At 40.1% G+C, this 25,908-nt stretch overlaps 2 protein-coding genes across 3 annotated transcripts in view; one reads left to right on the top strand and one right to left on the bottom strand.

Moving 5' to 3' along the window:
- Nucleotides 1-7,621, top strand: part of CCDC85C (coiled-coil domain containing 85C) — a 117,248-nt gene extending 109,627 nt beyond the window's left edge. For both annotated transcript variants that reach the window (XM_071809634.1, XM_065838436.2), the window contains 2 exons: nucleotides 2,237-2,335; nucleotides 3,960-7,621. In XM_071809634.1, the coding sequence (XP_071665735.1) occupies nucleotides 2,237-2,335; nucleotides 3,960-4,049 (189 nt within the window). In that variant the 3' untranslated portion in view covers nucleotides 4,050-7,621. The remainder of the gene's footprint in view (nucleotides 1-2,236; nucleotides 2,336-3,959) is intronic.
- Nucleotides 7,622-7,717: 96 nt separating this feature from the next.
- On the bottom strand, nucleotides 7,718-25,907 carry CCNK (cyclin K). Its single transcript, XM_065838433.2, has 11 exons — nucleotides 25,704-25,907; nucleotides 23,623-23,889; nucleotides 22,570-22,651; nucleotides 21,870-22,001; nucleotides 20,931-21,036; nucleotides 20,729-20,786; nucleotides 18,071-18,240; nucleotides 16,205-16,488; nucleotides 12,329-12,362; nucleotides 11,137-11,211; nucleotides 7,718-9,042 (listed from the first exon to the last, which is right to left on the bottom strand). Exons 2-11 carry the CDS (start codon nucleotides 23,817-23,819, stop codon nucleotides 8,426-8,428), a joined length of 1,755 nt encoding a protein of 584 aa, XP_065694505.1. The 5' UTR covers nucleotides 23,820-23,889; nucleotides 25,704-25,907; the 3' UTR covers nucleotides 7,718-8,425.
- Between the last annotated feature and the right edge of the window lies 1 nt (nucleotide 25,908).

Below are 25,908 nucleotides of genomic sequence, written 5' to 3'. Positions count from 1 at the left end.
TGATGGCACTGGGTGGCTCCATGAGCTGTGAGCCTGCACGCTGAGCTGACCACCTTGCTCATCAGTGGCAGAGCCCTGGGCGAGGTATGTAGGTCAGCACAGATGCAGCAGCAAAATCTCAAGGCAGTCCTGCGCTGTGATATGCCCGACTCGTGCAACACTGCATCCAGAGCGGCTATCTGCATGCACACGGATGCGATGGAGGAAGGTCCTGTGGGTCCTGTGTCTCCAGAGGGAAGCAAAGGCAGCCTGTAGCCCCAAGCAGCCTCACCTCTGTGGTTGGTTGCTCTGCAGGGGTGGCCAGGATGGTGTGTGCCCCAGGTGGGACGTGAGGAGCTGGGGATGGCTCCCAGGGGTGCGAGGTGTGGGCAGCATGTGGGGGGATGCAGCCCCCACACAGATGTGCTGTGGCTTACGAGTGACACATGGCCTGGGAATCGGTTCTTGGGAAATATGTCTCCAAGTGCCATTTCAAAGAAAGTGGTTTGAAATCAGACTTCTTCCCTTTTCAAACATTGTCAACCTGAAATCTAAGAAATTAAGTCACAGGCAGGATGTTTCCACAATCTTCTCTTAGTGTTCTGAGCTGCTTTCAAGTGCATTTACTTGTCTTCCTATGGCAAATCTACAAATGTGGCCCAGCCACCAGTCTGGGTGGTGTCCAGGGGGCCCACGAACACACGCACTGGACATCTCAGGTGTGGAGCATCAGCTGGAGCTGTAACCTCTCTGTCTCTGCAAGGGAACCTGGCTCTTCCCACACCTGGGAGCACCTCCTCTGAGATGCCCTCCAAGCTACAGAGCAGAGCCTCCTTGGAGAGTCTCACATCCTTCCTCACCCTCTCCCTGGCCTTTTCAGACTATTCCTATGCTTTTGCAGCCATATCTCCATTTTTTGTAGTGCTTTCTTCCTGTTAATGTAATGGGAAAAGCCCTGTAGTCATGAGCAGGAGGGAAAGCAAAGGCGATGCCTCGATCCTCCAGGCAGGCAGGCTCCTGCAGGCACGGTGCTGCAGGCAGGTCCCTGGGCCCACTGCCTGTCACCAGTCAGGAGAGGAAAGACAGCAAAATGGAGGGGCTTGGGGAGGACCACCCAGGTACCAGCTCTTTGTGTATATGACCTGTATTCATCAGTACTTGTACCAGCTGAACTCGTGGAGCAGCTGGTAAACATTACCCTGTGGCCGTGGCTGCAGCCCTGGGCGAGGCTGTGTGTGCAGGGGATGTGCCCATGTGCCAGCCCTGGCCAAGGGCCACCTGCTCCTGTACCTTTATGGGGCATGTGCCAGGGGTGGTAGTGGCTCTGACGGGGATTAAAGTAAAGCTCGGGAAGTCCAGGTGATTATCTCCATCTTCAGAAAGTGTCTGTGGCACAAGGAGAGGGTGACCCAGATTCATCACGGCACTCGGTGAGGATATGCCTTCAGAGGGCTGCAGTCAGCATGCAGGATCCTGGGAGGCAATACTGGTTTATTCCCTGCCCTGTTCCCATCCTCTTTGCAGCCTGACTGCATCCTGCTCAAAGAGGGAGTGGGTAAGAACCAGAAATCAAATTGGGATCTCTAGTGCTAACAGCCCGTCTCTTGCTTACTGTCATTGTGGGCCTCTACAGAGTTCCTTTAGAAACTAAATGGGTTAAAACAATTTTCAGCCAAAAGGGGAGTGAAATGAGCCATGTCTGTTAATGACCTGAAAGTTCATGGCTGACTGCAGGCCACACACTTAAGCTGCAGATTGGGTAATACTCTGCTCTTCGGTGGTACAGCCTCTGTTTGCCTCTTTCCCTGATGGCTAAAACCCTGTTAGACCTAAAAGCCATTGGCCTGGGCTGACCACAGTTGCCCCATGACTCAGATAAGTAGAGGGGAGTGGAGAAACTCCTCTTGTGCAAAAGAGAGGAACGGAGGGAGCACAAATTGCTGTAGGATTGCCTTGGGGGGAGAACTGCCTGGAAGGTGAGACCACCAGCAGCCTTCCTGGATGAAAAGTGTTTATGGGCACAGGCAACTCACTGCCAATTATTTCATGGTCCTCCAGAAGGGTGGTGGGACAGAGGCATGCCATCACCAGGGAAGGGAGAGGATGGAGGTGCCCAACTTGGTGTCATGCTTACTTTTGCGTGCTCTGACTCTTGAGGCTTTATGAATCCTGCCAGTTTAAATGCTTGTTAATGAGGTTGTTAGGTACACTTAATTATTTGAGGAACATAATGCTTTTATAATCTTGTTTTTTGTAGGTCCTTGAGGTGCATGAAAATTTGGACAGGCAAATGCAAGACAACTATGAAGAAGACCTGAGTGAAAAGGAGAAGGCGATTGTTCGTGAAATGTGCAATGTAATAACTCCTTTTGGCAACTCCAGGGGTTTATTTTGTGGCCTTTTGTTAGAAGTATGGAGGAGCAGGGGTCTGCTGCATACAAGCCCTGTTTGATGTGAGATCTGCAGGCACAAGGGAAGGGTGGAGGTTCTGCTGACCTCCAGTTTGGGTATTAGTAACCCAAGTGCCTCATTTGCTGCATGGAGCAGCCTTTACTCAGCAGATACTTCCAACTGTGCTGCCTTCCAGGGTGCAGAGTAGCTGGTCTTTCTGACCAAGAGCTGTGCCAAGGGCTCTCCTGTTAGCAGTTGACTTCGTGTCCTTAGGGTCTCGGTTTGGGCTGAGCAACAACTGGTTGCTATATTTAAAGCTGTACAGCTTGAATGGGTTTGAGCCTAAACCATAAAATAACATCCGAGGGAGAATATTAATGTCTAAAGCCGTTGAACAGCATCACCGTGTGCTTCTAGCACTGCCAGCAAGTTGGGCAACCACACTGTTAACTGTTAACCACATCCTGCACGGTGAGTGTTCGTACCAAACCTCTGCTCTGTGGTGTCCGCTGCTGTGGCAGCTGCCTCCGGCCTCAAAGCACCTTGACCACACTTTGGCTTTGAACAGAGTTTGGGATTTCTGCTTGAACGTGGCTTGAGCTGCATGTCGCCTGTGGCCAGGGATGTGCTGCTGTTCAGCAGTACCAGCGGTGCTCGCAACAGGGAGGAGGATGCTCATGGAACCTTCTCTTTTAGAAGTCCATGTTGGACGTCAGCCCAAAAGGCATGGTTTAGTGCCTCACAGCAGCAGAGAGGAGCCTAACCCTCTATTTAAATTCTGAAAACCACCTCAACCCTAACAAGAGGGTGTAAAGAACTCAAGTATATCTTGCAGAGCTAAATCACTGCAAGGATCCTTGGCAAGGGCTGAGGCATTTGGCTTTGGTTGCTGGATCCCTATAAGCAAAGCCAAAGCCAGAGTAGATGAAGGCCTGCTTTTTAGGATATTTTATCTGCTTAATGCCATGTTCCCTTATAGCCATGCAGGGGGAAAGTTAAAATGCCATAACTTCATCCTCCCAAATGGACTCATTTGTGTTTGTGTATCATCAGTTGTTTTTTCTTTAAATTTTCATTTTATATAGATTCAAAGAAGCTATGAAGTGCTTTGCAGTTTCTTATTTTTTAAAAAGCAGCCTTGCTTACCCCAGCGGCCCTAGGGTGATAAAATGTATGTTTTTAGAAAGTCATATATATATATATATATATATATATATATATATAATTTTAATAATTATCTTTTTCACTATCTTTTCTGTTCACAGTAATATTATTTCTGTAAGCATGGCAGAGCTGACCTACCATTGAACTTAACTTCTGAACCTAGAGTATTGGTTTTATACTATTACCCCAGGCAAAAATGGTTCTAATTTCAAGAGAGACTAATTAGAAAAATGCATCAATTTTTTTCCCTCGGAAACTGATGCACCGATGCCATCCAGTGGCTCTGCTGAGAATTACAGCCCAGCTCTAGGGAACGGCTTTCTGTGCCTTCCAGACCTCAATTATGAAAATGCTACAACTCATTAGAGACTTTTTTTTTTTTTTAAAATGTTTTTTCCCCCCTACCCCTTTATTTTATCTTACAGGTTGTCTGGCGAAAGCTGGGTGATGCTGCGAGCTCCAAACCCTCCATCAGGCAACATCTTTCAGGAAACCAGTTCAAGGGTCCTTTGTAGGAACACCGTCCTGGAGGCTGGAAATGATGGATTCTGTGAAGACTGAAGAGGCAGAGCTCAGCGTTTCTGGCTGCCTGTTGTTTAGGAGTTGGGCTTGAGGTGTTTTCAGGGTTTCCTTTTTCCTTTTTTTTGGCTTTTTTTGTAACAATAGTGTAAATATGGCAGCTAAAGGCCTGATTCCCAGGCTGTGGTGCTCTGGAACTACTGTTCAATGGGTAACCATCCAATAATGCCAGACTTGCATAATTTCTATTGTAGTTCAAACCTGCTTTGTTGTAATGATCTGTTTGTAGAATTAACTAACTCGAGAGAATTTTTAAGAGGAACAAGAAGAACCCTTAACCTGTGGAGGTCACACTTTGTATCGCTCCTGTCCACCCAGTTGTCAATGATTCATAGCTGCATTGGCGGCTCCAGGCAGCACCAAGGAAAGAGCAATTTGAATTTGTTGGCTTACTGCCTGCCAGGCTCTGGAGTTGCTAACGCTTCTTTTGGAGGCCCTTATTCTGAAGAATGACATGTGACTGTTTTCACAAGGCGCTGTGTACGATATTGAGTGGTGAGCTAAAACCACAGGTACCGCTCTGTACCTCACGTGGTGGCACTCATCATACAAGTGAACAGAAAGGCTTGAGACTCCGTACCAGCTGTTAATGAACTATTTTTAATGAACAAATGACACAAGATTTCTGCAGTCGTAATGTGAATGAACTGAAGTCACTTAGCCACACGCCAGTATTCCTTTTTCTTCTAAAGCTTTTACTACAGAATTATTCAGCGGAGACTGCCATCATCACAGTGCTTATGGCTTTCATAGGATCTTCGAGAGCAGCTCATCTTTCACATAAGGAAGATTTGGGTATTTTTAATGTTCTTGCTGGATGCCTCACCTATACTGGTTCCTGTGTAAGGTAACCAAACAACAACCTTGCAGAGCTGAATAAAAACTCCACAAACACAGGCTGTCGGATGAGACTACTTCCTGCCATTCAAGCTTTATTTTCGTTAATGAACCAAAACAAGTGGGTTTTTCCTTCTTCTGCTGGTTGTATATAAAACAACGGGACTCATATTTTGCTATTGTGGAGTAGCTGCTTGTATAGTTGTAAGAACTTGACCCCTTCTTTTCCAAGTTGTCACAGCAGCTATCCCTGTATTTTATTAGATGTTCTTTCCCAATAGTCCAAGGAAGTGGGGCTTGGTTATTAAAATAATTGGTGTAAAAGAATTTTAGAGACAGGCATGTGAAAAGATCAAAGCCTCCTCATCAAAAGTTGCATCGATTTTAGTGATTAGTTCAAAGATTTAATGACCTCAAACTCCATCGTCCTCTTTATTCTCCGCAAGAATCAGTCGCAACTACCGACAGCTGAATTAGCTGGACAGGTTCTTCCTCTTAAATTAATTTGTTCTACCAGTTGAGTTCTTGACTTGTGATATTGTATTAACGGGGCGTGCCGATACAATACCAAGGAGCTCATGCTGCAAGTTATGAAAGGTAATTGGTCCCATGGTATACGATAATCTAGCTGCCTGGGTAAAGAATTTGGAGTGTCAGAGCTGAGACACCAGTAAAAAAACAGAGAAGGGATACAACCCAAATACATAGGAACCAGTAAGAGTAAGCACCACTTCATTATTCATTGCAGAAGCAGAAAAAGAACAGTCCAGATGAGCAACTAACTTACTTATTTACAAAAAACCACAAAAACCGCCCCAAAACACACACACATACACACTCACCAGTGGTTTATTTCTTACTACTGCTCAGTCAGCAAACGCTGACTAATATTTATATCCAGTGTGTCTGGAAAGACCCCGTCTAGTGTCTGTCTCTATTAAAACATGGCATCTTTAGAAGATTCCAGATTTCCTCCTCTTTGCTTTTTGTTTTGACCTCGTGTTTCTAGGCACCCACTGGCTACTTGTCTTCCTGTACAATTTGTATGTTGAGATTTTCATACCAGAAAAGGTGATGTAAAGCAGAGGCATCATTCTTCCTTAACATCTGATGTCAAAAAGAGGGTTAAATCTATCTGCTTTGAAAGCCCGTTTTAATTTTGGTGGCATCTGATGACTGGATTAAGCAGAGAATTTAAGCATGTTTGGAACAAGGTTTATTTACATTAGTGAATTTTAACTAAAGCAATGCAAATGTTGCCAGCACTTGTAGAGAGTTGTCTTGATGACGTGCTTGCTATTTTAGGAGTGTATTAGACTAGCAGGTCCTCTCAACGAGAGCTATACTAATCAGATTACTAGTCTCACCAGCTATGTAATTCTTCTTCAGGTATTCCATGCTATCAAATCTCTCTCAAAATCTATTCAATGACTTCAGGCAAAGCTCATTTTTTTCCACCTACAAGGGCAACAGTGCTGCAACTGAGGCCCATCAGGGCTGCAAATCATAGAGCCAGTTTGCAGCATAGCCGGTAGCTAAGCTGAACCGTCTTGATACTTGTAGGGTCTATGCCATTTCTTTAAGATTCCATTTGGCAGCATAAATCTTCAGTCTAAGATGTGCATCACTGATTTCACAGAACATGAGAGTGCTGTACATTGAGGTGCTCTTGTTCAGGGGTTTTTAGGCTTGCTACTCTTCATCCTTAGCTCCACTTGAGCTTTTAAGTGTCTTCCTGGGGTAAAATGACACTCAAAGACTTTACAGGATGAACTGGGTGCTGAATTCTCAGTTGTCTAAAAAGATGTTTTATACACATATTTAAATTCACTTACCTACGCACTAAGTCTTCAGTGGAAACCACCCAAAAAGCTTTGTACATTGATTTGGAAGGGAGCATCCCCTGATATAGCGGCCATTAAATTGATATATTTGGGGCAACAGTCCAAGTAATTTCTTTAAGAGTGAAGCCCTGGGTTCTGCAATCCTCTGGCAAAAAAAGCATCCACTGTTTACAAATGGACTTTGCTTGCTTAAGGGAAGTAAAAACACATCCTTCACTTTTGTTGGAGCAACTGAAGTGAATGGCATTTCCATAATAGTTCCTGAAATGCTGTGGTGTAACCAGCTTCAGTTGGCTCTTTGCACCTTGATGAGACTGCTGAGCACAACCTTGTTTGAGAATGGCACATTTTTATCCAAATATTAGATACTAAAAGAAATCAGTGTTAAAGTGACCTTTTATCTTTTTAGAAACTGGGGGGAAGAGTACTACTGATCTTTTTCGAAGTGCATGACTGTAAAGTGATAAAATTGTATATTTTTCATAATGTGGGGAAAGTCTATTTGTGCTGCTTTAGAAATCAGTTTAAAGTTTGATTTCTGTTAAACCTGTGATCTTACAGCCCTGCTATATTTTCTGTATATGATTTACAAAGAACTGGAAAAGTTAGCACCTGCTGTTGTGTATATAGCAAAATTCTTTAGACCTTAGCACGCGTTTTTACCTATTATTGAACCACTCTGGCTTTTTTGGGGAGGGAAAGTAATAGTACAGATTTTTTTGATAATGTGTGTAAAACATTCATTTGAAATATTTTAGTAAAAATGAAGTAAGAGATTGTGATAGTGTATACTTCTAGTTGAATAAAATACATTCTTTTTAAATAAACTGATGAATAAGATTTCGGAGACCACTACTGAAACATCTTGCAGTAAGTACCATAGTTATGCATTCTAAACTAATATGAAAAACCTGGAAATCCACTAAATTCAGAAGCAATTTTATTTGGGTAGATGTGAACAAAGTAGTCTCATTTATAACCAGGATGTACATCACAGTAGGTTGTTACATTCAGACTTTCACACTTAGAAAATATATATATATTATGTACAGGAATTTGCAAATAGGTGTAAACATACAATACTTTAAGATACCAGTACATTCCAAACCAAAAATATCAGCAAGGCAAACACCTCAAAATGATTCCAGTCAGCTAGCATTCAGAATCTCTCTTAAATAAAGTCGCTTTTATGCTTAACATCCCATTGTTTTAATTATTACTAAAAACGAAGTTTCTTGCCATAGATGAAATTTCATGGTATCTGGCTATTTTGATACTCAAAAATAGGCACCGATTTCTAGAAGGAAATTTTCTTCTTACTGATATAATTGAGCCAATATGGCTGGTTTTGCCAGTACAAAGTAATCGAGTGCTGGAATAACTCAAGATGAATTAAACTTAAGTCAAATGTATAAAGTTAGAATAGATACTGCAAAGCTGATTAAAATCTAGAAGCCTATATAACTCACCATAAACAAAACTGCAAACAGATCAGCTATATTTTCATTTCACCGCCTCATTTCTTCATCTAAATTATACAAATTACCCTCCTCTTCGTCTTTACAAAGTAGGTTTTGGCCAGCTACTCCTGCCTAGTCAACATAAAGGGATATCGTGCAAATTACCTCATGCTATCTCATCCACGTAGCACGTCCAAGTCCTGCTACAGGTGGCATACCAGGTGGTGGAATTGGAGGTGGCACAGGTGGTTGTCCACCTGGGGGAACAGCAGGTGGGGGGTAACTAGCTGGTGGCATTCCCAGCCCTGGAGGTGGATGAGGTGGCACTGCATGAGTTGGAGGCAGTCTTGGAGGTGGGAAATTAGGGTTGTATGTAGGTGGAGGAGGATATCCCGGAGTAGGAGGTGGAATATTGGGTGGGGGGAATGAAGTAGGGGGTGGAGGTGGAACTGGTGGTGGAGGGTTGGGAGGATAGACATGAGGATGATATGGTAGATGAGTTGGTGGTCCGTAGGCTGGTGGTAAAGCTCCATAAGTTTCTGTTTTCATCATTGACTGAAGACTTTGATAACCCTCCCCTGACATATAAGAATTTGTAGTAGACATCCCTGTAATATAACTGGTGGGGGGTGGGGGTGGGGGACGATGCGGCAGAGGTGGAGGTTGATGTACAGGGGCAGGATGAGCAGGGGGAGGAATCTGGACCTTTGGCATATCTACTGAGTCCACAGTAGTAGATTGCTCTGCCTCTCCCATGGAAACTGTAGTTGTCAAAGGAGGTTTGCGCTCTGAAAAACAAAATTTCATGTATTGTTTTAAAGGACAGTGGCAATAACAGCTTCTGAATACTTTATACTTTTCTTCCAGTTAGCATATCAAAGGAGGACTCAATTCCCTAGGTCTCCGAATGCCATATGGTATCTAGTCAGGTCTTATATCACTAGAATACAACTAAGCTGCATAACAAAGCTCCAAGCTCAACTTTTCCCATTCTAAAAGTTTACATCTTCCATTTTTGTTACTATTTTCTTATAATTTTAATATTGTTCTACAATCAGCAGAACTTAGCAGACTGAATGGACAGAATCACAACTCGCAGATTTAAAAAGCCATGAGACCCAAGATGCCAAAACAATCTTCTGATCAGTGCCTCGACCTTCTTTAGTCCAGGCCTCTCTGCTACCTCTTACACTCCAGGTGGCCTGGGATTACCCTCTGCACTGCATTTTTCTTTCATGTTGGGAAATACTATTTGAGAATACAGGCCAAAGTCTCAGGTCTTTAACACTCAGTTCTAAACCTGTTTACCAAATGAAAGAAAAAAGAAAACCGGAGGGTAAGTGCAATAGATTGCTTGGGTCATGAAATCTGACCAGGTTTGTTCCTCTGATTAGTTTCGGGGAACTCAGTACCGGACAGTCTGGGGAAGTTCATAAAATGCTCAGAATTGTACAGAATTATACTCGGCCCATTTCTTTAAATAAGAATATTAAATTTCTTTTTCGGACATTATAAAAGAATACCATAACAAGAAGACTGACCTAACGGCAACATCTCAGCAACAGTCAGTATTAAAATGCCCAACAATAAAGAGTTTAGGGCATCTTGACATCCATCTTGCATCTACAACATTGTTCAGTAAGAAAAGTTATTCAGAAGCAAATACAGAGCAGTCATATCTAATAAGTAAACTGCCAATGCTAAACAGAATTTAAAGTAAATCCACCTTCTAGTACTTCTGTTCAGTTGGTCAATAAAAATTCTTAGTTTTCATTTGATTTTTCCTCAGAGCCCCAAAGAACAAGAGTTGGCCTCTAAAGACGGTTCTTAAAATGTTCCAGTGCTTATACAATGATTTGCTTGTATAAGCAAATTCTAAGAGGAAAATTTTAGGTAATAAAGGAAACAAATTTGTTATCTGCCTAAATAGGATTTAACTTGTCTAAGCAGTCATATTATCACCTAGGTCATCTACATAATTAGATCACGCAAGGTGGGTATGCTGGCTGCGGTACCTGTGATTTCAATGACTTCTAGCTCATTAATTATAGCAGACAGTAACTTCCCTATTTGCTCATTTTCAGAATAATTCTGGATGCAAGATGTGCATTCAAGATTTAACAACTGAAGGAGTAATGAACATGATATTTAGAAGAACCCCTTGATTCTTAATTAGACTTTAACCAATGGGGAAAAAACAGTTGCACTATATTTCAGAGCACTGTTTTTCACTCTTGTAATTCCCTGTTAGAAGCTGTCATCTTACAGTTACTTTATGGACCTTGCTCTATAAAATATTTATGTCATATTTGTGGGTTACTGGAAGGACAGCTAACGCATCAAGGCACTGGAAGCACATTTTTACAACAGTACAGGTTATTTTTCAAGCATAAGGCATGTGCACAGTGTTAAAGTTCTCTGGCAGATGAAAGTCCTCTTCTGGGACACAGCAAAGAAAGTATCCCCCTTATTGTTCATAAGTTACATACCTGCAGAATTTCTACATGGAAGACTTCCATAGGTCTTTTGGAAGATACTCTAGTAATATAATTTGGCATCTGCCATTCTTTTGAGAACATAAGTCCCTTTTTGCCTGCTAGTGACCATTAGATTTAGTCTTCAAGGCCTTCAACAGTCACAGCTTCATCTGGCCTTTGTCCACCTAGCATACTGATGTTTCCATAATAAGTTTTTTGCTTCAGTCTGGAAAAGCCTGTGCTACTAAGATGAAATTCCTCTTGCAGCTTATCTACCCAATGCTTTTACTTGCCAAGCTGATTAATCATGGCAACAACCCCTCCCCCGATACTGCTACCACCCTCTGAATGAAAAGCAAGACAATAACTGCAGGACTAAATGTGGTTTAGAACATGAAAGCTTACCTGGAGGCGGATGTGCAGGAGGTATTGGTGGATGTGAAGTTTCAATTTTAGGAATTTTAGATGGTGGTGGTGGTTCTAAAAAACAGTTGGAAATACCTAATTGGCTATTGCTCTGCAATATTTTCCGAAGTCCATCACTAGTCTCACACTAATGATTATCATATCATATATTACACTATGCAGAAGTACAGTGGAAATCCGATACACTGTGTATGTTTAATAATGAAAACTAAAATCAAGACCTTTCTATAAATAAAGTGGCTTCAAGTATAACTCACATCTTCCAAAAGAACACATGCCTACAAATTCAAGCTATATATTTTATAACTAGAGACAAATTGTTCCAATAACACTATGGATGTGCAGATGAGGACACATACATCTTCTAGCACAAAACTGTAACTTATAAATAGTTAAACCAACCTCAAGAGAAGCTGAACTATGCTCTGAGAGGGGAATGTGTCTAGAAACCAAACAAAACTGCAATTGCACAGGAGAGAGGAGGGAGAATAAACAGCTCTCTGGAATCTATCTGCAGAGCCAGAGAGGGAGAAGTGCCAAACTTACTTAGGAAAAGGTTACAGAATCACATCCCAGCTATCCTCAAATACATGGTTCCAAATTAGCAGAATGAAAAACACCACAAAACAAAAAACACAAAAACAAAGAACACCAACAAATCAACAAAAAGAACTAGATGTGACCACTGCAGCAAAGTATTTCTTAAGCTAGACTATATATAGAGATACAAAATGTCTTTTACTGGCAGCCATGCCAACAACCAATTGCAAATCCCACTGATTACCAACAGACTTCTTATTAATTCAGCTATTTCAAGACATGGTACCTTCAGTCACTTAAAGGTCCCACAGCTTGCTGAAGAACTACTCCAAATGATGGAGTTTTTAAGTTGAGAGCTGAACAGTTTAGCTTCTACTTTAAGTCTGACTTCTACTGAATATACTGTATTAAGGGACTCTTGGTCCAGCAGTTACACTCTGTTTTTTTAAGTTTTGCAGTTAGGAACATTTTAAAAATAGTTACAGTATATATTTAAATATGCACTATTAGGATCAGAATAGTTTAGAACTGGCAAGCCTGTAAGCAAACAAACTAAGGACATGGTAGTAAATGACTTATTCTGGTTAAAATAGTAAAATGAAAGCAATATGAATAGAGCATTAACATTCACCTGCTGTCTTTGTTTCTTCTTTTGGAGATACAGCCTGTTAAAAAAAAAAAAAAAAAAGAAAAAGGATGGAAATAAGACCACTGCAAAACATAAAGCATTTTAAAATGGTAATGAGTGCAAAATAGGCAACAGAGCCTGCTGAAGAACTTTTGTACAGATCCGACTAAACCAAAACCTGTTTCCAACTCAGAACCAGTTTCTTCCTCCCTCCCCTAAAAGGAGGTAGGACAAACCCTTTATTTGTTCCTATACTTTCATTAGGAGGCTAATAATATCCCATCTCTTTAGACAAATGCAAAACAAACACCGAACAATGTCAAATCACATTGGGAAAGCCCAACTTAACTTTCAGACTGAAAAGATTGAAAAAATATAATAGTAGCTATTTTGGATACAGCATTTCCCGCTGTTGTCACTTGAGTATGACATCTTGTTTATTTACCATCCACTGCGTATACATCATGGCCTGCTACACTGCTCACTAAGCTGAAAGAGAGAGACTTGGCCTCTGTTCCTGATTCTGCTTTGATCTGTCATTCAACCTTTGCCAAAATCACTTCAGGCCTTCAGGTTTTATTCACAGGGAAAGGACAGCAGTGGAAGTGTTGCTTGGTGTAAAACACTTCAGAAGCCTTCAGATGGAGAGCACTGTATGAAAGCCAAACGTTACACCAGAAAATTCATGCATACTGAGCAAAACCCACAAAACCTGACATCATCCTTCCAATCACAAGTTTGTTGTTGCTGCTTGTTTGTTTTGTTAAAGAATCACAGACAAGGGATTAAGAAAAATCTTTCCATTTTACTTAGTCTGAGATGGCGAGTTGATGGTCTTTGAGAAAAACAGGAAACTTAACTGAAATTTTAAGTACAACAAATTTAGTTACAAATGTATTTAGAACTAATAATAAAAGTCAGAGGGATCCGGTACATGGTTTCTCTGTCATTTCAATGAAAGGTGTTTTTTCAAAGGGACTATTTACCTCTAGTGGCTTTACCTTCATCAATTGTTGCTCAGTTCCCATCGCTTTACTTTCTGCAGCAAGAATGGACTTGCATTTCACTTCAATTTGAACAACGAATTTTTCTTACATTTTGATGGATATCCTCAAGATTTCTGCTGTGTAGAAAAGTACTCACAATCTGCTTGAGGCTACCTCATTCTTATATTCCTTTGACAGACATTTCAATTCACCTTGAGCCACCTTCTAGCTGCTTCCCTACTTTTTAAGGATAATCTTTATCTTCCCATTCCAAACACACATACTTTCCTTGGTGACTCTCTCAGATTTGTCTGCTGCCTTTGTTTTGCTTGGGCAACCTTTTCTTGATTTTCTAGCACTAAATTCCTTGTCTGTAAAACTGAATGCAAACATCCGATCTCCCTACACTTTATAACAGAAGCACTACCTGCAACATCTCCAAAAAACACTCATTCTGTGAAGTCAGTTGATCACTTCAAGAGGCAATCAATTTGGCTCCTGTGCATTTGTTAACACAGTGATGTTCAGAAGATAACAACATTGAGGTATACTGTTAGGACAGAACAAGCAACTGGAGCCAAATAGCTCACGTGAAAGACAAATAAACATCAGCTTAAATTGTATTTATGCTAAAAAAAAATATATGAAAATCAAGAAGTGACAGCAACAAAAAAAAAAAAATCAAGAACAAACAAAATCAAAGCTTGTAAGAATCTAAATAACTTCTCTATTAATGACAACTGATAAAATACAGATGAGCTTTTTTTTGGTCTTTCTACTGCCTTGTAGTTTGTATTACTCCAGTCATGACATTCCAGGGTCAACATTACCAATTTATTAGCATGCTGATCGCTATTTAGTACTTTCATAATAAGCTCATACCACAACGGAACTGTTCTTTTAGTGCCGCTTCTATATGTATTAAAATCAATCCCACTCACAATTTTTAGTTTAATCAAACTAAATACACTATTTACATCTAATGATTCACCAGCATAGTTTTAGTGAAGTCAACTGAACTTTCAAGTGCTCTTCACCACCAGCCAGAGATGCAGAGGATGTGCAGATGCTTCTAACATCTGGTACGTGTCTGCAAGCCATAGGCTGATGCCTCAGCTGCTTGAAAGTATCTTGGCTCAGCCCAAGGTAATGGAGTTGTAAGAGTTCATGTAAATGGAAAATCTGGCCTCCAGGAACAAAGTGTATTTATGTTCTGTACAAACCAAAGGAGGCATGATACAAAATCCTATTTATAGAAGAAGGCAAACATTTTAAGTAAGGTTTATGGTACATCTGACTGAAGAATATTTCAGAAGCGCCAAGTAGATCTTTCAAACACCACACATCTTGTTCTCCTAGACTGCTTTCTGGAGAAAGAATTATTTCAGATATCACATTTGCTTTTCATGCTAGTCTACAAAACTCTTCCTGTGAGTCACCCTTCGCGTTATATTTGTTCTGGATGCCTACAGTGTACCAGGACTTAGCTTTTTATCTGTACCATTTACTTCCTTGATTATTAGGTGGTGGACCTCAAACTCTTAAGAAAAGGCAGGCTGATCTGAGGGCTTGACCGGAGGCAATTCTTAAATGACAGATACTATCCATGCAAAAGGCATCACTTTTTTTCCACGAGGTACTTCAATAACACATGGGATGGGGTGAAATCACTAGCACTGTAGAGGTAGAGCCTTCACATGAACGAACAATTCATGACAGCTTACAATCAGACTGATACACATAGAAAAATCGAAATTGTTATTTAGACCTTCTGATGTGCCAAACTGTCCTACACAAGAAAAGAGTTCTTTGCACTAGAGATCTGACAACCCAAGCTGAGTGTGTGCTGATGGCACAAATATGATGAAAAGAAATGCATACTACCAAAGCTTTACAGAGTTGCATTTTTCTCTTTTTTCTGGGAGGCTGCTATCATGAAGATGCTGCACACTTCTGTTTCATTTCGTCATTTGTTGCTTCTTCCTGTTTTCCTTTTTTTTTTTTTAAAAAAATATTTTTTTCTCCTTTCCCTTGATGTCTATTCTCTAGTTTGGGCATGCACTTTAATTACAAGTTAGAGCAAAATCTTTAAAAGCTATACAAACTTTACTTCCTAAATGGACCTGTTCCAAAGATTTTTCTTCTGAAAACACGCTTCTTACTAAGTACACACAGGCAGATTTGGGTTACACTTTAACTCTTTCTTTCTTTCTTGATAAGCAAAAACAAAACAAAAATCAAATACAGAAAGTGTAGATTAAGGCCTGAAAGCTTCATTTGGACTTGATGAATGTGGAAGAGCACTCAGAGTACTTGTGATATCCAACTGCTCATGTACTTTCTCATTTTCAATTATGAGGTGATAAAACAGGCAAAGTGAGGCTTTAATGGATGATGAATTTATAGGCTTCTATTGTTATTAGATTATTTTGAAAGAGAACTTTTCTAAGAATTTTGACATAGTTTTGGGAAGCCACCATTCTCTTAAATCTGTAATCAAAGACCAGAAAGTCAAATGATGCCTTCATCAGCATTGTGCACATCTCAACATTCAGGTATGGCATAAGAGACCTTCCCTAAATCAAGCCCACTTAATAACAAAACCAACAAAATTTCATAGCACAGAACCACAGAGTTAGACTCACACTGACTTGAAAGTTTCTCCACAGGTTTTGCCTCGAGTGGAATGAAAATGTGCTGTGCCAAAAGGGTAAAACCTGCTCTACAGTAACACACTTGCCAAATAACCAACAGAAATCTACCATACAAAGTTAATCACCAACCTCTTTCTTAAAGCAAACACAAGTCTGCTGCACACCACAGCCTTTAAATCAAATGGATGTCAGATCAACCCGAGAGGAAAACGCAAGTTAACATTCAAAGTTCAACTTACTGCTGGTCTTTTAATCTGCCTAGGAGGACTTGACTGGGGAGAGGGCTTTTTAGATTGCTGCGCTTGTGTTTGCTGCTGTTGCTGCTGTTGCTGTGCTGACTGTTGCGACTCTTTTTGCTGCTGCATCTGCGATTGCTCTGAGCCCTGTGATTGCTGCGATTGCTGTACCGTGGGGGCCTGGGGTGTAGATTGAAGAGATGGTGGCTGCTGCAGCTGGTGAGGAGTGTGATGAGGCATTTGCTGTTTTCCCTGTGAGTATAGATCCAGGATCTGATGACAGATGTCTTAAAAAAAAAAAAAAAAAAAATCCAAAAGATTATATACCCATAATGTACCAGTGTACCTTTAACACACAATAATCTTTTTACTGGACATCAACTTTGGAAAAACGTATTGTAAACGTCACTCATTGTTATTATGACCACAGATTTGATTTTTTAAAACCAGACATTTTCAATTTATACTTGCATTTCTGAGTTTCTTCTGCCTATGCTAAACCATGCGTAGATCTATAGTCATACCTTGCAGAAGAAGAACAAAGTGTCTTGGTGTTACTATACCATATGTTATTACCGTGTGCTTGGAGAACCAGGTAACAGTGGAACAACAGGATAGTTATACAGTAAGAAATGAGTAAAAGAAGATTATATATTAAAACATACACATCAAGTTAGGTCGGTCAAAAAAGTTTCAGGACACTAAGCAAAGGACTAGTACTAGGTTCTTCTTCCAACATGTTAGGAGCTAAAAGTCTGTCAGAAAACATGTAGGATGACTTGATAACGTGCTCAAGAGCAGCACTCAGGTAAAAGAAAACCTCCATAGAAAAGCTACATGAGTTCTTTCAGTGAACATTCACTGACATGGCAGCAGAATCTGAAGGGACTCCCATGCTATAACCCTCTTTGGCAGGGATTCAAGAGATATCGATCTGAACCAGCTCTGAAAAAAAGCCAGGATACAAACAGAGCAAGTAACCATTTCAGAAATCATCAGAATTGCTTGAACTTGGAGGTTCAAAGAGCAACAAAGGCTAAACCACCTGAACAGCAACACATACTGTTTCGTTTAAAACTTCCTTAGAGTCAAACTCCAGACTGTGACAAGCATCATTTTTTAAGAAAGGTTTCTAAAGCAATTTATGGAACTAGAAATTTGCTTATCCTAACATCTGTACCAGGTAAGTTAGTAAAAACTTGTGTTATAAAGACAAATTAGTGGCCACATAACCACAATTTACTTAACAAGGTTCAAGAGAGGCCCTGCTTTATTTTATGAACTTCCTGAGGTTCTCTCAAGAGGGCAAGCAGCAGCTAAATATAAATAATATACACAAAAAAGCAGATAGTGTTAAGATATCTGTATTGACGAAAAAGATCCATAATTCATCCCCTATTATCTACTCCTCAGTTGTGATACACCACAAAATGTGACTGCTGCCCTAGTATAATTTGGTTAAAGAGGTCAACCATCAATGAGAAAACCACTGGAAACCAGGCTCCAGTAGTTCCAGTGTTTGTGGAGCTGCTTATTTAAAACGGGAGAAGGGAATCATTAAGAAAAAAAATTAAAAAGAGAAAACATACACCATGACAAGTTAGCAGTTAATTAGCTGTTTATAAACTAAACAGGTAGTAAAGCAAATATTGACTAGAAGACTAATTATGATAACTAAAGATGCTGCCAGACTAAGCCAGTCTTGTAAGCTTAACTGAAAACCTGGTTAATGAATTACATGTATGTCCTGAGTTATATACACAGTTGTTTTGACTAAAATCCAGATAGAAAGCAATGTGCATTCACCAATGACCTAGATGACACAGTTAAAGGAAATATTCTTCTGTTTGTGGCAAACGTTTTTCATACCTTCCAGAACATCAACGGGAACATCTTGGACAAATTGCTCCCACCATCGCCTGTACATTGGTTTTGATGTCCATTCCTGTATTTCAAACTTACACAAACGGCCTGCTAAGTACATAACTGCAACAGCTATGATCTCAGGTTCCCACTGCAGTGACAGGGTAGTGCAGAGACTGGAGTGTAAAAAACAAAACAAAACATAAACCTGAAGATAATTCTGATTGTCAAAGTACAAAAATTTACTGTCTGGCATCTATAACTAACAGTATAGAATCCCACCACACTTCAACATCTTAGACAATTTTAATTAAGAGCTTTGTTAAACAAAAGAGTTCACAAAACTAAACTGTTTCTGCACTACTGCTATAATGAAACAAGGTAATTTTATACAGATAATACAGAGGGCCTATGCCTACAGAAGCAATACACCACATAGGCACATCAAGTTTGGAGTTTAAAAATAGAAAACCTAACACTATATGGGTGTGGAAGAGAAGGGAAAAGACAGCATTACATTCCAAGTATGGGCAGCTATATTCTACTCTAGTCTCACCTGTAGCGTTAACTAAATACAGCATTCACGTTCATTGCTACACCAGTGTGCTGTCACTGCACTGCATGGGTTAGGGAATGATGTCCACACTTAGATTTTGGAGTTTGCAAGTGTATTTCAATAAAATGTAAACAAGTACCAAAGAAACACCAGAGAACAGCCAACATGAACTTGTAAAGCAGCTTGTCATGAATGATGCAAGTTTTAGATCAGGCTGTAAAAGGTTCTCTCTTAAATAGCCTTTGTTAAAACGAATGTTAAAATATTATTGGTATTATTAATATTAACTGAGTAAGTTCCTGTCTAAATCAATGTTATTGTTTCCTGATACTAATTTTAAGCTACATTTTCCCCCTTTTTTTTTCTTTCATAGATTCGGTAACATAAGATCTGCTTCAAGAATTTCAGATCCAGGTAGCCAGCTCAGTTCCAGCAAATTCACCAACAAATTGATTATTGTGTCCTTAAATGCATCAAAACAGTAGCCTAAACAGTGGTTTAAGACCGTTTTCTCTTCAGTGAGCTACACAGAACTGAAAGCCAATGGGATACTTAAATAGTGTCAGAATCAGGTCAGCAGTAAACAGTAAAAATACACAAGAATTATCCCTCAAACACAGATTTCTTATTATTACTTCCATGAAATTCACTTGGGGGTGTGTTGCAGCTGTGTAAGAACAGAAGGCCCTACTCTAAAGCCCTGCAGTGCAAAGAATAGAATTATTTTTTTTCTCAGTGAGGGTGACAGAGCACTGGAACAGGCTGCCCAGGGAGGTTGTGGAGTCTCCTTCCCTGGAGACATTCAAAGCCCGCCTGGACACATTCCTGTGCGACCTCACCTAGGCGTTCCTGCTCCAGCAGGGGGATTGGACTAGATGATCTTTTGAGGTCCCTTCCAATCCCAAACATACTGTGATACTGTGATTTTACCAGGATCCCAGAAAACAAGTACACTTCTAATACGGCAGCCTCTCAAGAACAGAGATAAGCATTATTTGAATCAATCACTCCAACTTTATACTATTGTCTTCCTGAAGTACATTTTCTTTAATTATTACATTTCTTGAATTATTGAACACCATCCAATTCCAAGTACAGTAGTGTCCATAGTTTGATGGTTATATAACAAAAATTTTCCCTGACAAACAGTGATAGTCAAGCCTGTAAGATCACCACGTGCAAGGCTGACAGCAGCTGAAGTAAACATCTCTTGACATTCAAATATGCTGAGTGACCTCTTGCTCAAATTAATTTGGAGAGTGTAGGTGATATCTACAGAATTTGGACCCACACTGAGCTACTTCACACTAGACATACGAATAATAGTGCACCTCTTTTTTAACGGTGTTCTACTTCTATAAGTATGACTGAAAGCAAGGTACTTCACATTTCTAAATAGTCAGGCCACTTACAACATTTTCTTAAGGGTTTGCTATGGAAATTAAAAATTACATTTAATCGTCCTTGGTGAATTAGCTTCCCCATCTCTGTAGAATCCTCCTCAACAAGACTGAAGTGTATTGAGGGTTTTTTGTTTCTTTGCAATACCACACTACATATGAAAAGTGCTTCTAAACAGATGCCTGCTAATTGATGTGATCCTTGTATTGCAAATCCATTATTCAAGAAATTGCAAATCTAGCATGAAAACTGTATTCCTCACTGAATGTAATGGCCAGTTTACAATTACTAGAGTACCACTTCAAAAAACAAACAAACAAACTTGACCAACATAAAGGAATTGGGAAGCAATCTCTTTTCGCAGAATGTGCCACATCTCAGACTGGACAAGACACCAGCTTCTGTCCTAGAGCTCTATAATTTGATTTGGCCTGCTCAAACAATAACTTTTTTTTTTTTTTTTACTGCAGCAATAAATCATTACCACAAAACTACAAAGGTCTTAATGGTCTATTTCTACACTCATCCTAGATTCCCCGTTCAATGGAACCATCATGGGAATGATGGAAAGAAAAGGTGATGAACACGATCAAGTAAACATACAGCATACAGAAAACACAAAAAGCATTTGTCAAAGAAATATCTAATCCCAGAATAAAGCAACAGTAACTATTTCATTTTCAAAAGGTTTCCCAGAAGTATCTTACCTGTCATTGACAAATGTCCATGCCATTTGAACCAGTTTTTGAATTTTATTTTTGTCTCCTGAAAAACAACCAGAAAAGTTGTAAGGAGTAAAGTTATTAAGAAGGACAAACAGTTTGGAATAGAATACTCTTGCACTGCTAGTGTAAACTAAGTTCTGAAAATTAATAACAGGCACTACTGCCTCACCCTGTAATATTTTACCTTTGAGTTGTTTGGCATACTTGAGAAGAAATTGGTACGGATGTTCCACTTGCAAATCAAACTTTATTGTTTGTAGCAAGATTCTTTCAAGGACCATCACTTCTTCCTGGAGAATGTAACAAGGCAATCACAATATTATTCCTTCTTTTACTCACAAATATTTTATGCTAGTAGAGAGAGCATGATTACAGAGCATCTCCAGGCAAATGTGTTTGTCTACTTTTGCTTGACAAGGGTTTGTCTCCAAGGAGAACAGAAATTTCTACAGCTTCAAACATTATTTTAAACCCAGATACTTTTTGTTCACATTTATTTGGGGCAGGAGAGGAGATGTGGTGCTTAAAATTCCTTTTCCTCCATGGAGGAAAGAACTGAACCAGACAGAGCATAAAAGTGCCAAATATGCAAAATCACAACATAAAGGTAAGCTCTCACCACATCATTTCTTTCCCGAGTTTCAGTTCTTTCTGCTATCTATAACAAGCAAATTTTGAGAGAAGCATAGTTTTGCAAAGCCAAATACTCTGAACAGGAAACTTCAGCCCTCTTGAGATGTAGTTCTCTTTCTTTAGTTTTGCTATTAATTGCTTCCTAAAATGACATCAAGACTGTCAAATATGATTTATGTCCTGATGGCATTTCTAGCTGGAATCACTAAAAACTGGAATCACTTAAATTTACTTGAATTTGCAAAATGACATCAGAATTTACATGAAATCAAATGTAAAGTTTCTATACAAAGAATTATTCAGTAGGGTCCCAAGGCTACTTGTATTAGTAGGAATTATGTTTGTAGTTACTGATCACATTAGCCAAAAAAGTATGCTCACCATATAATTTAATTTCGAACAACTGAAAATCAGCCAGTACTTTAATGAATGTATGTCGCTTTGCTGGAGTACAATAGGATGAAATCAATGTCAGCATGAGTATTTTTACCTTTGGGTCATCTCCAAACTGTCCAAACTGTACATCATTTAGCAAACTACGAGCTGTTTTAATTATATCTTTACATTTCTTAGGTGTTTCTTCAACTTTTCCTGCTAGGAAGAGACAACAGGCTCCTGTCACCTGAAAAAGAAAGTGCTTTCAAACAGTTGTCTGCATGTAGATATGCAATACAGCATCGCATTGTAAAAGCGCTGTCACTTTCCATTAACAGTTCTGCAGAAGTTTCCCAGGAAAGACTTAATAAGCATATTCATTTCTATTTGACTTTCTGAAAGGAAAAATGCAGAACCTGGAGGACAGTCTGTTTTATGCAACTTTATTTAAAGGTCAGAAACCCAAAGCCGAATTTTTCCTGGTTCAGCACTGTTTGTCAAACAGTTTTGAGATGGTATTACACTTTTTTTCTTTTAGCCAATTCAGGAGTGCCAGAACTACAGTTGTTAGTCTTTCTAAAGAATAGTGTCAGCAAAACATAACTACAATGTCAACATAAATATGTTTCTAAACATAAATAGAAATTTGTAAGCAAGCAAGAACAGTGTATTTTAAGCTGCAATGATTAAAAGATAAAACGCTTATTTTTAATCAGAGTGGTGGCCAGCAGTAGTACCCAAGTAACATAATCATTTCAAATAGCCCATGGCTAGTACAATCACTTTATTAAATCATCAGTATTGGAAATACTTACATATCTTGGGAATTGTTTGAAGGAATGAAACATATAAAACCGATGAAAATAAATTATTCCAGTTGCTAGAGTATCATAATGTCTGCGGGGCAGATTAAGGACTTTCAAACAGGGAATAAAACAAATTTAAAGCCAAACACGCACAAAGGAAAAGAAACATTCTGCTGTAACAAGTACCTCAAGTAATTGTCTGCTCATTCAGCTAGAAAACACTGCAGATACTATGATTCAGCCCAGATGCAGTTGATACCTAAAGCATTTATTGGAAATGTGCACAGTCCTGATCATGTTTACAGGAGGATTCACGTAAGGTCAACCTCATGTTAAACCAGACCTGCTTCGGAGAAAGTCAAAAGCAGCAGCAGGTGCAGGAAGGAAGAGAACAATTATCATTTCACATTAAAGTGTTGGTGCAGAGCAAACTTACTAACTATTCACAACTACAAATGCAAATAAAATCCGAACATGCTCTTTTCTCCTTAAGGATTAAGAAGAAGAGTAAAATTTCATCTTCACCAGGTTTTAGTAAACCAAAAAAACTGAGGAGCTTAAAAAAAGCACACAAATACAGGAAGCAAAAAGTTTAAGTGGCAGTCTGTGAGAGAGTTGGACAGTGGGGACAACTTACTAGTTTATACAAAGTTGTAAATCCCAATCTAAACAAACAAAAAATACACCAAAAACAAGACAGGGGAGGTAGAGGTTAGAAGTCTCAGAGGCAAAGCATGTAGAAAAATTAATGCAAAATTCACAATTTGAGAAGTTATGTAGATTCATGTAGTAAGAGACCAAGTTTCATAACTGCCAAAAGTTACTCTTAATTGGCACATTTGTATCCCCTTACTTCTGTTGCTAAAGCAGTTCAGTTGAAAATTCATTTATCCAATGAACGGATAGAAACAGTTACAGCAAAAGGTAAGTGAATTCCAAAACATTTTTGATTAATGATTAAAAAACATTTGAACAGCTAAGCACATAACATTTCTTGTACACTTTATTCTGAAAATCCCCATTCATAAAGACATTTCATATCAACATGGGTTGAAAGGATACAGCCCTAAACGTGTTCCCACATCGAATATGAATCTGGCCCCCTCCCTGCGGTATCGTGCCTCAGTAGCTGGATCAAGCCCTTCTAGCTGGGATGGTGTATGTGCCAAGTCTTTCTTATCCCAGTACCAACATGGCTTTGTATGGTCCAGGTTTGCCAAGTTTACAGAAGGGCTGGAATTTTCTTTATTCTCCTTCATTTATTAAAACAGAATTGTTCTTGCTTGTTAAATTTTCAAAAAGGAAATCTTCAGATAGTCGCTTCAGAACCTTTAGGAAACGAAAAACTGATTTATTCACAAACAGAGTGGACTTCCCCCCTCCCCCCTGTGCTCAAAGATGAGGAAAGAGGAATAGTATTTAACTTTTTCCATGTTCAAAAGCAAGCAATATTTCACCCTGCCCTTATCTTCCCCATACACTGCAGATTCAATTCAAAGAAATAGACATCAGTTATCTTTGCTATGAGCTGTTCAAAAAAGAAACTTCAAGGATGCATTATCAACAATATCTGCTGCTTCTTAGTAGAACAACTTTAACCTACTTCATCCACAAAATAAGTAAAAACAATACGGTGATGGTGGCAGCAAGATTTGAAAAGTTGTGGAGAAGGGAGAAACCAAGTCACTATTCATAGCTGGGAAACATATTGGTCAGTTCAGCCTGAATGACAATTTAAATACCCAGCTGGTCTTCCAAGTACCCCTGGGTGGTAAGACAGCAGCAACCACCTGGCAAAAGGCTTTGTCAAGTGGTCTGTATTACTATTACTTGAAGAAAAAAGGGTAACAGAAGTTGTGTTTTTTCACATACCAAGATTAAGACGTGAATCTCTAGGATAAGGTGCCATCTAAAATCGTCCCCAAATCAAGGCAGTTGATTACACTCAAAGAGTGTGCTACTCTCCTGTGTTGACAAGCACTTTGCACATGCATATTCATAACACAAAGCTCTGTAGATACGTTTCCGGTGTTTGATTTGTGACTGATGTTCAGTCATGCCTCAATTTAAAGGGAGAATGAAGTTTCTCCTGCTGTCTTCATTTCTTCCAGGTACAAAACTACTCTTACTGTAATTCAATAAACTACAGATACTATACAGAAATTACTACTGTCATCTGCAAAGGTTTGCATAACAAATTGTGATTAATATATGATGCAATATATTTGTTCTAAGCAAAACAGCCAGAGGAAGACCCAAACATGAAACTCTTAAAATTAAGCTGTTAATTTTCCAGATGTTTCCCTTCTGAAAAAGGAAGAAAGATCACATGAACTACAAAAAAACCCCGATGCCTGCAATGAGCATCACACTCAACTTCAGAAAGTTTCTCTTTTTCAGAATAAACGAAACGGTCTCTTTTTCACGTCGGTTTTGGAAGAAGCTTCTTAACTATTGGTACGAGCAACAGACCAATCCAAACTGTGTCACAAATATGTAAACGGCTACTTAAAATAATTTCCAGAGCCAAACGATTAGCTCTGTCCCAAGAGCACACAATCCCACCGTGTTTACCAAAAAAGTGCTGATTTTAGAGCTGTTCTTTTTCTTTAAAAGTGATTCTGCTTCCTAACGCTCTAAAGAGTTTAAAAACCCAGTCGCCCAAGCGACGAGACCTGCTTCTATAAGCAGAAAACACATTTCCAAATACCCAACCGGGAATAAAATCCATCAAGCCGAAAAGCTCCGAAACAAGCCCCTCAAGCATCTCGATCCAAAGAGTCACGAGCAAAAAGAATAATGAAAGTTTTCCTTCCGCCTTTCCACGCGCCCCCATTAACACACAGAAGATTTCGGGAACTCGGTCCCGGCTTTTTTACCCTCTACCTTACACGGGCCGGCCGACCGAGAGCCCAACTCGGTCCCCTCCAGTCCCCGAACCGGCGGGAGCTGCTCAGCTCCTTCCCGCCGCGGCCCGCCCGCCGCAGACGAAGCTGCCAGTGCCCGGGGAGGCGCTCGCTCCCCACCCCGGCCTCCCCGCTCCCTTCTCCTCTTCCTCGGGCCCTGGCGCTCACCAGGCCCAGGAAGGCGGGAGGCCCCACTCCTGGGTGCCCCGAGGCTCCGCACAGCCCCGGCTCACTCACCGGCCGCGCGGGAGACGAAATCCCACCGGAGCGCGAAGCCTCTACGGACAGCGCAGCCTCCGCGCTCTGCGCGCCGCCATCTTGGGAACCAGGCCAGGCCGCTCGCCGCGTCATCACGTCGGCGTTACAGGGGACGGGGCTCCTGCTGCCCGACGGCCAATGAAAAGCGGGAACCTCCACCCCACGGCCAATCCCGTTTCCTTAA

Source organism: Patagioenas fasciata, chromosome 5, assembly GCF_037038585.1.
Source record: "Patagioenas fasciata isolate bPatFas1 chromosome 5, bPatFas1.hap1, whole genome shotgun sequence".
Lineage (NCBI taxonomy): Eukaryota > Metazoa > Chordata > Aves > Columbiformes > Columbidae > Patagioenas > Patagioenas fasciata.
This window is presented reverse-complemented; position numbering and strand designations above follow the sequence as displayed.